This window comes from Syzygium oleosum, unplaced genomic scaffold (assembly GCF_021117445.2).
Source record: "Syzygium oleosum isolate NSW1041296 unplaced genomic scaffold, Sole_v2.1 Sole_v2.01, whole genome shotgun sequence".
Taxonomy (NCBI): domain Eukaryota; kingdom Viridiplantae; phylum Streptophyta; class Magnoliopsida; order Myrtales; family Myrtaceae; genus Syzygium; species Syzygium oleosum.
This window is the reverse complement of record NW_026607485.1, coordinates 17,995,995-18,008,176: the sequence shown is the minus strand read 5'-3', so window position 1 is coordinate 18,008,176 and position 12,182 is coordinate 17,995,995. Positions and strand designations below refer to the sequence as shown.

The 12,182-nt window shown below is 40.9% G+C and overlaps 2 protein-coding genes across 5 annotated transcripts; both read left to right on the top strand.

The window, feature by feature from the left end:
- LOC115665115 (fanconi-associated nuclease 1 homolog) lies at positions 1–8,887 on the top strand. Of its 3 annotated transcripts, none has more exons than XM_056317834.1 (15): positions 1–447; positions 611–800; positions 1,116–1,573; positions 1,660–1,758; positions 2,834–3,047; positions 3,132–3,194; positions 3,726–3,800; positions 3,883–4,001; positions 6,138–6,208; positions 6,302–6,389; positions 6,472–6,612; positions 6,689–6,915; positions 7,316–7,589; positions 7,710–7,943; positions 8,157–8,887. In XM_056317834.1, exons 1-15 carry the CDS (start codon positions 325–327, stop codon positions 8,622–8,624), a joined length of 2,844 nt encoding a protein of 947 aa, XP_056173809.1. In that variant the 5' UTR covers positions 1–324; the 3' UTR covers positions 8,625–8,887. The 3 variants fall into 3 exon arrangements, with proteins under 3 accessions (XP_056173809.1, XP_056173803.1, XP_056173814.1); XM_056317828.1 differs by having other exon boundaries at positions 2–447; positions 2,783–3,047; XM_056317839.1 differs by lacking the exon at positions 1–447 and having other exon boundaries at positions 666–800; positions 1,172–1,405; positions 1,492–1,573; positions 2,783–3,047.
- Positions 8,888–9,439: 552 nt separating this feature from the next.
- On the top strand, positions 9,440–11,648 carry LOC115681116 (CRIB domain-containing protein RIC4-like). Of its 2 annotated transcripts, none has more exons than XM_030604958.2 (3): positions 9,440–9,886; positions 10,714–10,854; positions 11,169–11,648. In XM_030604958.2, the coding sequence occupies exons 1-3, from the start codon at positions 9,751–9,753 to the stop codon at positions 11,411–11,413; spliced, it is 522 nt and encodes a 173-aa protein (XP_030460818.1). In that variant the 5' UTR covers positions 9,440–9,750; the 3' UTR covers positions 11,414–11,648. The 2 variants fall into 2 exon arrangements, with proteins under 2 accessions (XP_030460818.1, XP_030460817.1); XM_030604957.2 differs by having other exon boundaries at positions 9,445–9,886; positions 10,711–10,854.
- Positions 11,649–12,182: the final 534 nt, after the last annotated feature.

The following is a 12,182-nucleotide window of genomic DNA, read 5'->3' as shown; positions in this document are numbered from 1 at the left end:
GGTTCACTTTCGATCGTCTGTCGTACGAGACAAGCCAAAAGTTCGAAAGCACAGCCCGAAAGACGTGTTAGAGAATCCTCGAAGCGCTGCCGGTATAAATTGTCAAAATGGCGGGATCATTCCCCGTCCAGCCTATATAAATTCCCATTTCGTTGAACCGCGCAATGCACGAGGGAGAGTGAGCTAGGGTCGCCATCCCATCCTCTGCAGCTGCTCCGAAGATCTGGAAGCGAGCAGCGACGGCGGCAGCGAGACGAGGATGACGGCGGCGGGGAAGCTGTCATTCGGGGCTTGAGCTTTTTCCCATCGAGGAGCCGCCGGGAGATGACGAAACCGCCCAGCTCTTCGATGCTGACGGGCAGAGAAAGCCTGGTCCGCCTGATCGGGAAGCGCCGGCGGTTCCTCCCCAATCGCCGCTCCCTTCTCTCCTCCGCCTCTACTGTCCAGGTAGAAGCAGTACCCGCGATGGATTCACGCATTCCCGCTTCTATTGCGTTTCGTTTCGTGTTTTTTTCCTCTTTTTTTTTTTTTCCTGACGATTTCTCCGGATTCGATTGGGCGCTCGGAGATGAGCTGATGAAATTCGTTGCTCGGCCCGTGTTTTTGGCAGAGCTGTCTGAATCTGGGTACTGACGAGAGTGGAAAGGTTGTGCCTTTGGAGGATCGAGGGGGATTGCGTTCGGGAGACGGCGTTGGAGATGGAGAGTGCGTGTCGAAGATGCCGGATTCCGATTGGGTGACTTGCCCAGTTTGTGGGAAGAAAGTCCGCAGTGGAGATTGCAGCATCAATCTGCATTTGGGTAGGCATATTTTCTTCGCTTCATCCATCAACCCATATTGCTTGATTTGCCAACCATAATTTAAGAATAGGAGTTAGGTGGCATTCTTCGCTTTCTGTGAGTCGGTCGCTTATATTTCTTCACTTTTGAGTGCGTAGACTTGACTCGAACACGGCACAAGACTACCATACTAGATTTCCATGTGCTGAATGTTGAGTTTCTTACATTTCTTATCGTGTGGTTTCGTGTCGGCGTAGTCCAAAACTCTATTCATAGCGCTCTTAGCTTTTCCATTGTCTTTCTTTGTTTATTTAGCTTTTGATTCATTACCTCCAGATACGTGCTTGACCAGAGGAACCAAAAGGAAATTGACCCAGCGCACACTTTTGCAGTTAAATTTTTCTCCACAGTCGAAAGTTCAGGTTTGCCCTGTTGAGTTAGACTTGGAACAATCGACTGTTTATGTAGTTCGCAATAATCCTCATGAAGATGCAGCTAATGGAGGGCATGAGGTTGACAGGGTTGAAAATGAGGATGGTTTGCTTCTAAATGGTCGTGCTAGAAGTTTTGGCAGTGAATGCCAAATTGCTAGGAAGGTCGACTCGGCCTCGCTGTCTCCCAAGAAGGTGGCTCCTCACTGTGATGTTGGTGTCGATAACGAGGATATCTTTGGGACAATTGTTGATACATTTATTGTTGGCCGCAAGTTCAGTGATGAAAAGGAGTTAAAACTTGGGATGGCAATCTCCCTTTTGAGAGAACCGGAAAATGTCAAGGATCCAAGCGCAATCAAGGTCCCTATGACTGTGGATGCATTTAGTGTGATTTCACTTGCTTTGTCTTTCTGCTAATGATACACTGCTTGGTTTTCTTTAATCAGGTTCTATCTGCTGACTCTGGATGCTGCCTTGGTTATCTTCCCCGTTCCTTGGCTCAATATATATCCCCTCTTGTAGAGAAGCATTGCTTGAGTTTTGAGGTAGGTTATTTCTTAGCTACACAGGAATATTTTGACTCAATCTCTCTGTACAATCTTCTTGCATTTTCTTGTACGGTTTTCTACTGAAATTAAATTGCATGGGCTATTTTGATTTATTTTTTTGTGGGAATTTATTGATAACGGTTGAAGACGAATTCATCGGGGTGATTTAAATGTTGATGGGTAGCTTGGTGGATGGAGAATGTGGATCTTGGTGGTTGCTGGAGTTGCATGTCATAGAGTTTGTTATCTGTGAAATCGAACCTTGAAAAGGAGGTTGGTGCATGGTGGAAGCTTACAAGGTACAGTAATTTCTGTCAAGTCCTTTTTCTTGCTGAGGCATGGATTCCATCTAGTGGACCTATCTCCCTGGAAATGGTTTCAGTCCCCAGAAATCTTTTGGAAACCTGACTCCCTACCTTGTACTGGAGATTTAATTCTTACCATTCCTAACCTTCAAACTAGGATTTAGAGCATGCGAAACGGACGGTAGTTGTGCGCTACGCTTTAACAGTCAGTAATTTTCTCCACGTTTGTGTTTGAGATAACTGTCTTGCTTTGGCAATGTCGAATATGTATTAAAAAAGAGACAGAATTAGTAGGCGACAGAATTTGGGCTTGGAGTGGCATATCTGCCATTAAGGAAAAGAGAAAACTGCTTCTGTTATCATCCATTACATATCTTCGATTGAGCTCAGACAAAGAATCTAGGGCCTTCACGATATCAAACCAAGTATTATTGTTTAGGCATATTTGGTGATGCTTTATGAGTTTTCTTCTTGGTTTAATTACATACTTCATGAAAAGGATTGAGAGAATAGGTAAAAAGTTTCTTTAGTCTGTTGCCATCTTTCTGTGTGTGGCATGCTGCTCCTTTAGAAATGCTCTCTTTATGTAAGCTATGCTCTCTGGTACCTTTTACCTTCTGGTAGAAAGGGGGAAAGAGGCAATCATAAGAGGACTCTAGACCTTGATGCATTGCTTTCTAAATGGTTAGCTCAATTCACCACGTGTTTTTATGCAGGGAAGTGTGACTTCTCTTCCAAACCATAATCATGACATCGTTCCCATACAGATAAGTTGTCATGGGGCGATACCACGTGGTGAGGGGAAGCATGATGATGTTGACGGTATCAAATGTTTGTGGACAAGTATTTTGCAAGAAGCTGAAGCAGCAAGGAAGAATCCACCCAGTATGACAAAATATCAACAGAATTTTAGTCTACTACTACACGAGGTCTTAATCAGAAGTTCCAATCTTTTTACAGATGACGAGAAACTGTTCATGGGTATGGATTTCAGTACTTCATGTCATCAGCATCTGTCTGCTACAATCTTTTACAAAGGTTATAATCTCATATCTGTTTTTGCAGAATCATTTACTTCACTCTTGGATGATAGTCAGAGGCTTTTTGTCCGGCTTTATTCACGGAAAGGTTGTTCCCCCTTTATTAATAGATGTTAATATTTAATTTAACAAATTCATTGGGCAATCTAGTATGAATTGGCTCCACACGTATGTCAACCAGCAATAAGATTATGAGAGTCATGATCATTATGTCGATCCCTTTTGCTTTTCCTTCCATCTGGAAGAACTCCAACATAAAAAATTGGTCATGTAATCCATCTTGCTATTCACTGCTCGTTTTATGGCCATTTTTGTCATATGCTTGTTCAATGCGTTGAATGATTAAAACTAGTTAGTGTTCATTGTCTATGAACTGTTATTAAAGCAATATGACATATCAAAGCTCGGATCCAGAAAACTTAATGATGGCATTTCATGTTTCTCTTCTATGATTGTCTTTCTAAATGATCTCCAATCAATGCTTGATTGTTTGTTGGAGAGTAAGCCGAGTGTTGCTGACATTGCGGTGCTTGATTATGTGCTACCATATCCATTGGCACATTGGATCTCTAATTTCTGGACCTTTTGGAACTCATTCTGCACAACTGTCTTACTGCAGGGCCGTGGTTCCGGTTGTCCAACATTTCCTATCCGGAGATCTCTGATGCTCTGCAAGCTGTCAATGAGCTCTCTGGTTATTTGGAATGTTAATTTGTTTAATACATGCAGACTTCTATATAACAGTTTCTGATTAAATTCTGTCTTTACAAATGCAGGGAAAGGATATGTGATTCCATTTGAATGTGCAGAGGGCCTACAAACGGATGAAATGATGGGTATCTTAAGAGTGCTTACTGTTTCTGAACTTCGTGAGATCTCCTGTATACCGAAGAAGGTCTGCTCCTGTTGTTTGTCCAGTATATACAGTCTTGATGTTCTAAGTATGCATATGATTGTATAGTGCCACTTTTTGGTGCAAGAAGAAAATGTGAGAGCTTATGTGACATCCTCCATGAATCAAACATGGGAAAACAGATACCCTAAATAAATCTCTTCGCACTGATTTTTTTTGCCTTTCGAGTCACATGTCAAAAGAGCTGAATTTGATTACTTCAAATTATAAATTTGTGACATCCATCTGTTGAGTCCAAGAGAGGCATAATTCAGATGAAGAAAGCAGGGATTTCTTGATGATAAAATAATTAATATGTTGAAAAAGATCTAATTAGTTGTTTTTCTTCCCTTTCTACATTTTTCTAGGGAAATTATGTAAATGCACACATGCTTCAAGAGGCAATCCGAACTATTGGTTTTGGATGAAAACACTTAGAGTTGTAAGTGGTGTTGGTACATTAGTTTCACCTCGACCAACGCATAGATTTGTTCCTTGGAATTAAAACTCAACTTAACCTGGTTTTAATCCTACTTTGTATGCTCTTTCTTTGCATTTCAGATGGCTCTTGTTAGGCCATTTAGTAGTTTCTTCCATTTGGTGACGCGCAGCTTCAGTTAAGTTCTAGCGTGCTAATTATCTAATTAAGCCGCTTCAGCAAGAACCCCTTTCACATAGGTCTGGTCTGGCTGAATTGTCATATCCTTATATGCTAGACAGGTTTTTCATCTAAAATGGAGCATTACGGATGGGTCTTTCTAAAATTGGCTGCGCCTACAGTTTATGCTCCAAGAGCTAGTTGGCTTTCGATGACCACACAGTCAAAATCAACTATGTGGACAGATACGGGCCAAATATTTTATCCATTGTTTAAGATATTAGTATGAATTCTGTTTATACATATCAGGACATGAATGTGCACGATAAGCTAACTGATTGATGACTGCTTGGCCAGCACAAAGTCTTTTTTATGTGATGTAGCGTGTCGGTGGCATTTTTCAATTGGGACAATATTGACCATAAAGATCCATATATAACTGTTTTCCTCAATTTGTTGGATTCTGAGTATTCATTTTGTGGACTGCGTATGCTTCTTGTGCATCAGACAATCAGGTACGGCTATAAAAATGCACAGTGAGCTTATTAGCTGATATTGGTTAACAAACATGCCCAAGTGTGATCCTTTCAGACTTTTTGGTAGTCCAACGTCTGGCTCCTTGACGTGCATCCAAGAGATTAGGATCCAACAACTTAACTTTGCTTGTTATGCAGGAATAGTTATGCTTTTGCAGCACATTCCAGCATGAACCATAAGTTCTCTACCTTTCCCTACACAGAAAGGAGTCGAGCAGAGGATGGCGAACTCTAGAGCCCCCACATTCCCACAGAATGTGCTTGTTAGGTTTCCTAATATCTCTTGCCAGCTAAGCCATAAAAATCTCAAATATATACATAAAGTAAAAAAAAAGGATAAAGCTTTAGGATCTTTAAAGAGTTGTACATCTCTATCCTGCTATTCTTCCTCCAAGTAATAGTGGTGTGAGGGCATCCCCTTAGTCTTATGGGGAACCAATTGTTTGTTAGCAACTGACAAGGATGCAACTTTTTGTCAGAGAATTAATTAGAGGAAGAATCTGGAGGAACTTAATGAAATTCAACTACCTTCTATATGACATCAAAGAAGAGTTCAACCCGATGCTTTATTTCTGTCCTCATGTAAAATTTCATCTATATTCTGTATGAGCTTTGTCATCATTTCCAGTTCACAGAAATGGGTGCGTATAGTATCTAGGGATTATGTCGAGCAGTGGATGCTCACTGTCGTTACATTCTGTGGATATGGGCTTAGATTGCAGAGATAAGGTTTTAGTTGTGGTGCTTGTCAGATTTTTCAATAAAAGCGATTAGGTAATGCTTTATTGGTAGTCAGGAATTTTTTTAAGTGAAAAGGAGGATAGAATTGCAACCTGATTTGAACTTATATCATGAGCAAATTGATGTTTGTACTTGCATAGCAAAGCCTTTTAGAAATGAAATTTTCAGCTGTAAGTTAAATTCTGTATTAGTTTGGCATGTTGTTTCTTCTTTATCTGATGGAGTCTGCCATATGCCTTTTGGATTTGATGGAGGAGGTTTCAGAAAGGCAGCCAGAATTCAAGAAAGAAGGATCTTATTGCATCTGCTCTATATTTGTATAGAGATGGATTATGGTATGGCTACTTTCATGTGATAGTATTTACTGGCTTGTTAGCTGAGTATATGAGTATTAACTATGTTCTTTATTTCTGGCCTTCCATATCTAGCCCAGTTCTTCCATGTATGCTTCTGGATAAAGCTGGTGCGTGTGTAAAAATATCCTCGAGAGCTGAAACTGTCTTCTGGCGTGCCGAGGTACTGCCATGCCATCTTTTGACAGATTTGGTGACCCTAATTATCGTTGTAGTTGGCATCTGACCTAAGTCTCTATCTGCAGAGAATTTTTTTCCTAAATGGAGAACAGGATCTGTCTACATTTCTTCTAGTTGATCTGGGAGCAGTCAAATATCCAACTTACAACTACACAATTTCAGAACAAATTTTCTCTTCTCGAAGTCACCTCCTAGATTACGAAGAGGTATTTATTTCTTTTGGTGCCACTATGATATGTGGACTTTGATTCTGTTCATTACATGGGATCTGTACATGTGCAGGCCATTGAAGTGGCACAGTTGATGGATGAGTCACTTGATGAGAATGATGCAAACCAAGTGTTGAGATGTTTAAAGATCGCAGACTCTCGTGTGGATCTTCCTTCCGAAAATGTATCTAGATCATCCATTTCGGGTTCGGAAGCTGCATTTATTTCATGCTTTACAGCTTCTTGGGTCTACTCCAAGGTCATTTTGTTAGGAATCTCGTATCTTGAACGTGAACGTAGGTATGGATTGGACAATGAAGTTGATACTTGTTGCTTCCTTTTGAATGTGCCACTCCAGTAGTGAAATTAAGGCATGTAATTACTGTGGTTTTGTTAAGTTACTTCCATCAGTATGGACCTTAGTTATTAATTTGTGAAGTCAATAATCGTCATTACTAATGTTCTAGCAAGTTCAATCGTAACTACTTGAAGCATTGGTGGTGAGAAACGAGGAGGCTAGTATTAGTATAGTTGACAGTTGCATGTTTTGCCACACATTAATATGCTCCTAGTCCTACTGTTAATTCACTTTAGACTTGGTTTTGGCTGAATGCCCTCAATTCCACTTGGCCCCCCTTCTTCTGGAGACAAGCTGGATGCTTTATATTAAACATCTTAAGGAGACTATTTTCATGCTTAGGTACCAAGATGCAATAAATCTACTGAAGCGGCTTTTAGACTGTTTTATATCTGATGGAAGGAGAGGATACTGGACTGTAAGGCTGTCAATCAACTTGGAGCATCTGGGATTCCTAGACGAGAGCCTTTCAGTTGCAGAGGATGGTCTCTTGGATCCATGGGTGCGTGCTGGTTCAAGAATGGCAATGCAAAAGCGGGTTCTTCGTTTAGGAAAACCACCGAGGCGCTGGAAAATTCCCCGTTCTTTTGAGATCACAAAATGGAAAATTAAGGAAGTAATGTGACTATACTTTTCTTAAAGAATCAAAACTTTGGATCATTAATAACTGAACTATGTTCGTTCACAGAACTTGATCTTGTAGGCATTGATATCATTTCATTTGGTCATTGATTAGGTTCATGTACAAGGGAGACCTTTGAACTGTGAAATGGGGAAAAAGAGCAGGTTCTATGGAGAAGATGGAGAGCAATGCGGAGTCGAGCAGCTTGCTCTACAGTATTATGCCAATGAAGGAGGTTGCTGGAGTGGAGTTCATACGGAGAGTGGCATTTGGTTGACCATTTTTGGGCTTCTTATGTGGGATGCTATTTTTTCTGACGTACCAAATGTCTTCCGCACCAAATTTCAGGTATGTTGAAATTACAAGTTTATTCAACCAACGTTGGACAGTTCATTTATATATGAATTATGTGTGCTACCCTAACCTACAACCACTAGAATATCATTGCATGGGTTCAGAAAATATACTTTGTACAAACGTATCGGGAATGATTCTAAATGATAAGTTTTTTTTTTTTTTTCATATTAGTCCATTTGACGATTGGATAATCCTCTTCTCTAGACGGCTCCTTTGGATTTGGAGACAGATAGCTTTTATCTAGCCAGGAAGGGCCTTATAGAGACCCATCTGCAAAATATTCACAATGGCATGGCTGAAGAGATTCTTATTACGTCATGGGAGTCGCACATAGGAACTGCTTGCCGCGGAGTCAACTGGGATCGGCATTCACTCTCAGAACTGCGTGCAGCTGTTACTTGCGTTGGTGGACCTTGTCTGGCCTCGCTTTGCCGGCTTCTCTCGCAGGATTACCGTAGCTGGTCTAGTGGGATGCCAGATTTGTTATTATGGCGCTTCCACGGAGAATACCGAGGCGAAGCGAAGCTTGTCGAAGTAAAAGGCCCAAATGACAGGCTCTCCGAACAGCAGCGAGCGTGGCTATTCGTTCTGATGGAATGTGGGTTCAATGCCGAGGTATGTAAAGTAACGCCTCCACCGCCGTCGGAGCCAAATACTCGAAATATCTGCTGAAAGCCCAAAGACAGGAATTGGGATGGAGAGTTCATCATTCATGTATTTTTCGATACATAGGTTCGATTTCCATAGCTTCATGAAGGCAAGCACATTCCAGATCTCTTGGAAAGCTGTTTGCTACATAATCTCAGAGTTGTAAGATGTATCGTGGGGCAGCTTGTTTCTTAGAGGTTTAATCACTAACACCGATTCTCAAAGCCGATTTCTATCCGATATTATCTAAAATGGAAGTCTTCGTCAAAATTTGTAATTCCTATTCCTATACTGCTTTCCTTTCATTATTAGCATTCGTCAATTTTAAAAGTTTTTGCTGCTTCTCCCCCCCATGACTAGGAGTTCATCGTCATTGAATCTTGAAAAGCAAGAAAAACTCTGCTAATGCTTTGAATTAGCGTCTTTGAAGGAATTTCTTCTCTTCCACTCTAGCCCTGGCTCTCTCGCTCTCTCTCTGTCTCTCTCTCAACGTCAACCCAGCCTTTTTCTCAATGGGAGGAGTTAATCCTAAGATAAACAAAAAGGGAAAATTGATGGGGGGGGGGCGGGGGGGAAGAGGGGGAGAGAGAGAGGAATAATAATATTCCTACAAAACGGTTGCTTAATCCACAAAAGAGGCAAGTGAAGACAAAGGAGCCCACCAAAGGAAAAACCCACGGAAGAGAGCTAAAGATATTGCATGGAGGGAATAATGACAAGTTTAATAATTATGTAATAATAAGAGTAGGTCTGAACTCTGATCCGACACATGATTGGTCTCACCAATGTTAGCAAATTACATAAGAGGAGGGGGGGTGCTGTGAAGTTGATGCAGCTTAACCACTATTTCCAACCCACTCCATAATAATTGCCTCTCTCTCTCTCTCTCTCTCTCTCAATCCAAAGTCGTTTGGTGGGTTCTTTTGCAAATTCTGCACGTAGATCATTCTAGCTTGCTCTTAAAGCCAAAAAGGGTCATGTTATAACAGATATTCACACACACTTGCATTGCATCATACATGTTAGTTCTTCATTGAAGCCATTCCAAGACAAGAAGGGTGTGTTTGTTTGCGCTTGGTTCGTCCCTGGTCCCCTCTCCCTCTCTCCCTCTTTCTCTCTCTCCCGCTTGGTTGCCTAGTGCGTCGGAGCGATGAAAGATCGCACGGAACGATTCATGGTCCTTCCCTTCCACATCAGGTGCGCTTCTCTCTCCAGCGTCGCCGTGAGCACAGCATGTCAGTCAGAGAAGCAGAGGCCGGAATCACTCGACGTCGCCGCCGTAGCAAGTAAGACCCCTCTCTCTCTCTCTCTCTCTCTCTCTCTCTCTCTCTCTCTCTCTCTCTCTCTCTCTGTCACAACTGTGCCACTTTGTTTGCTTCAAATGGGCTGTCGTCATATAAAAATTTGAGCTTTTTGGATGGTTGGTTGACTGACTTGGTTATGTATTGATAAGTCTGCCATGAAATATGAATGAAGAATGGTTCTCGGGATTTGCTTTCTCACGGGTCGTGCATTTTCTTGGTCATCATTCTTTGTGGTGGGTTATCAATCAATCTTTCAAGCATATACATCTTCCCTGTTTTCCTTGTTTTAGCCTTTCCCTGTTAGATTTAACTTTGGCGGAGACTCATTTCAATCCACGTGAGTGGAGCGATTTCAATGCCTTCTGAAGATTAGCCGAGTCAGAGGTTAGGACATCTCGCGCTATACAGAAAAAGAATTCAGTGTCGAAAAAAGTAAGATTTTCGGGTTAAATCCTTTCATACCGTGTATACTGCACTGGGAATCGGGATAAGAATAGGGAAAAGATTACTGATCTCAGTGACGATAATCTAGCCCGACTTGCTTTGATCAAATTGTGGAGGTATTGATCTAGTCTTGAAAGCCGATTCAAGATATTAACTAGATAACAACCCCATAGACAAAAAATATAGAACAAAACAAACATATGGGCATGCTTTGTTTACAAAATGCAAATTATCTTTTTAATTAAGTGATCAAATCCTGTGATGAGCAACTGTCGTGTTGCATCACGGGGCGGTCGTGATTAATATTTTAATAGGACGCTCTGTCTCTGTCCTCTTGTCTTTGTTCTTGCTGTTTTGTATAGAAGGAAGACAAAATGGAGAGGCTGGACCCTCCAAGGAGAGAGCCAAGGGCACCCGTGGCTACCCCACTTTGTCAAAACCTAACGCCAACTTTGGATTTTGGCACAAGCTGAGGAGGAGCATCAAGAGTTTCACTCAATTATTTGGTAAGTACATACACATGCTTGGGATGTAGCATTGTACCTAATTAGTTGCCCCATGTCTTGCTAGTGTTTGACTTGCTTTTGCGATGTGAAATCTTGAAAAAGGGATAAAGATCAATGTTGACTGTCTTTTGCAAGTTTACTCAAGACTAATGGTTGCTCAATTAGAACCTGTCACGTAATTTTTGGAGGTTAATGTGGCACCATCGTAAGAAATCGCTGATTAATTATGTTCGTCACTTTGGCCTCTCGCGAAGTTTTCGAGTAATTTGTTAGATTCATGTTATTCATGAGCTCATACCTTCTCTTGCTCTCAGTATACAGAGAAGATGATGAGATGGAGGAAATAGAAAAGGAGCTGGAGATCGGGTACCCGACCGACGTGAAGCATGTGACCCACATCGGGCTGGACGGATCCACGCACACCGACCCGGTCAAAGAGTGGCAGAACCTCAACACACCGGAGATCCTCGCCTTCCCTTCGCTTTCTCTGAGGCAATTTGAATTCGCCATGACCGCACAAACAAACCGTCACCTTAGTGTCGATCCCGCCAAGTTCTGATCGATACGATGTTGCTGGAAAGTTTCGAGTTCCGGGCATGCGATTCCCACGCGATTGATGTTCTTGATCAGATGTGGTTTGTATGTAAGGTCTAGGTGGAAAACATTCATGTTTGCAAGAATACTACTTGTGTTCAGCTCTATTCCAAGTGTTTTCTTTTAAGGTAGCAAGTTATGACCACTGTTTCCACCCCCTTCTGTTTTATGAAATCGTGGGATATTCTTCATCTTTCAAATTGGACTGTTGATTTGAAGTTAAGTTTTTTCTATTATGTCAAAGAACCCTCCCATAAAGAACTTATTAAAAGAGGATTAATTGTATATTTAATTAAAAAATTTATAGGAAGAAAAAAATAATAATCTTTGCATTAAATTGATTGTATAGAGACAAAACCCACTTTAGTAAGTCTATGAATTCATAGTGAAATTAATTATGGTGCTTTAGTTAAAATCAATTAACTTTGATTTTTGATTTATGCTGAAGTTGCCTGAACATTTATACAAAATCAACTAGAATTTTGGCTGTCTTATATTAAAATTCATGTACAATTTTTTATCAGAGTAATCCATATATTTTATGAATAATGTTAAAATATGTCTACTGTTCACATACCAACTCTTGGAAGATTTTATTTCTACCGTTGGTGATGGAGAGACCACTTTTTCATATTTATAACCGATGTGCCTTTTCTTAAATGAATGTAAATTAGTAAAATTCAAATATCAGCTCGAAAGATTTTTACCTCTATCGTAGCGAAAGAGAAATAAGT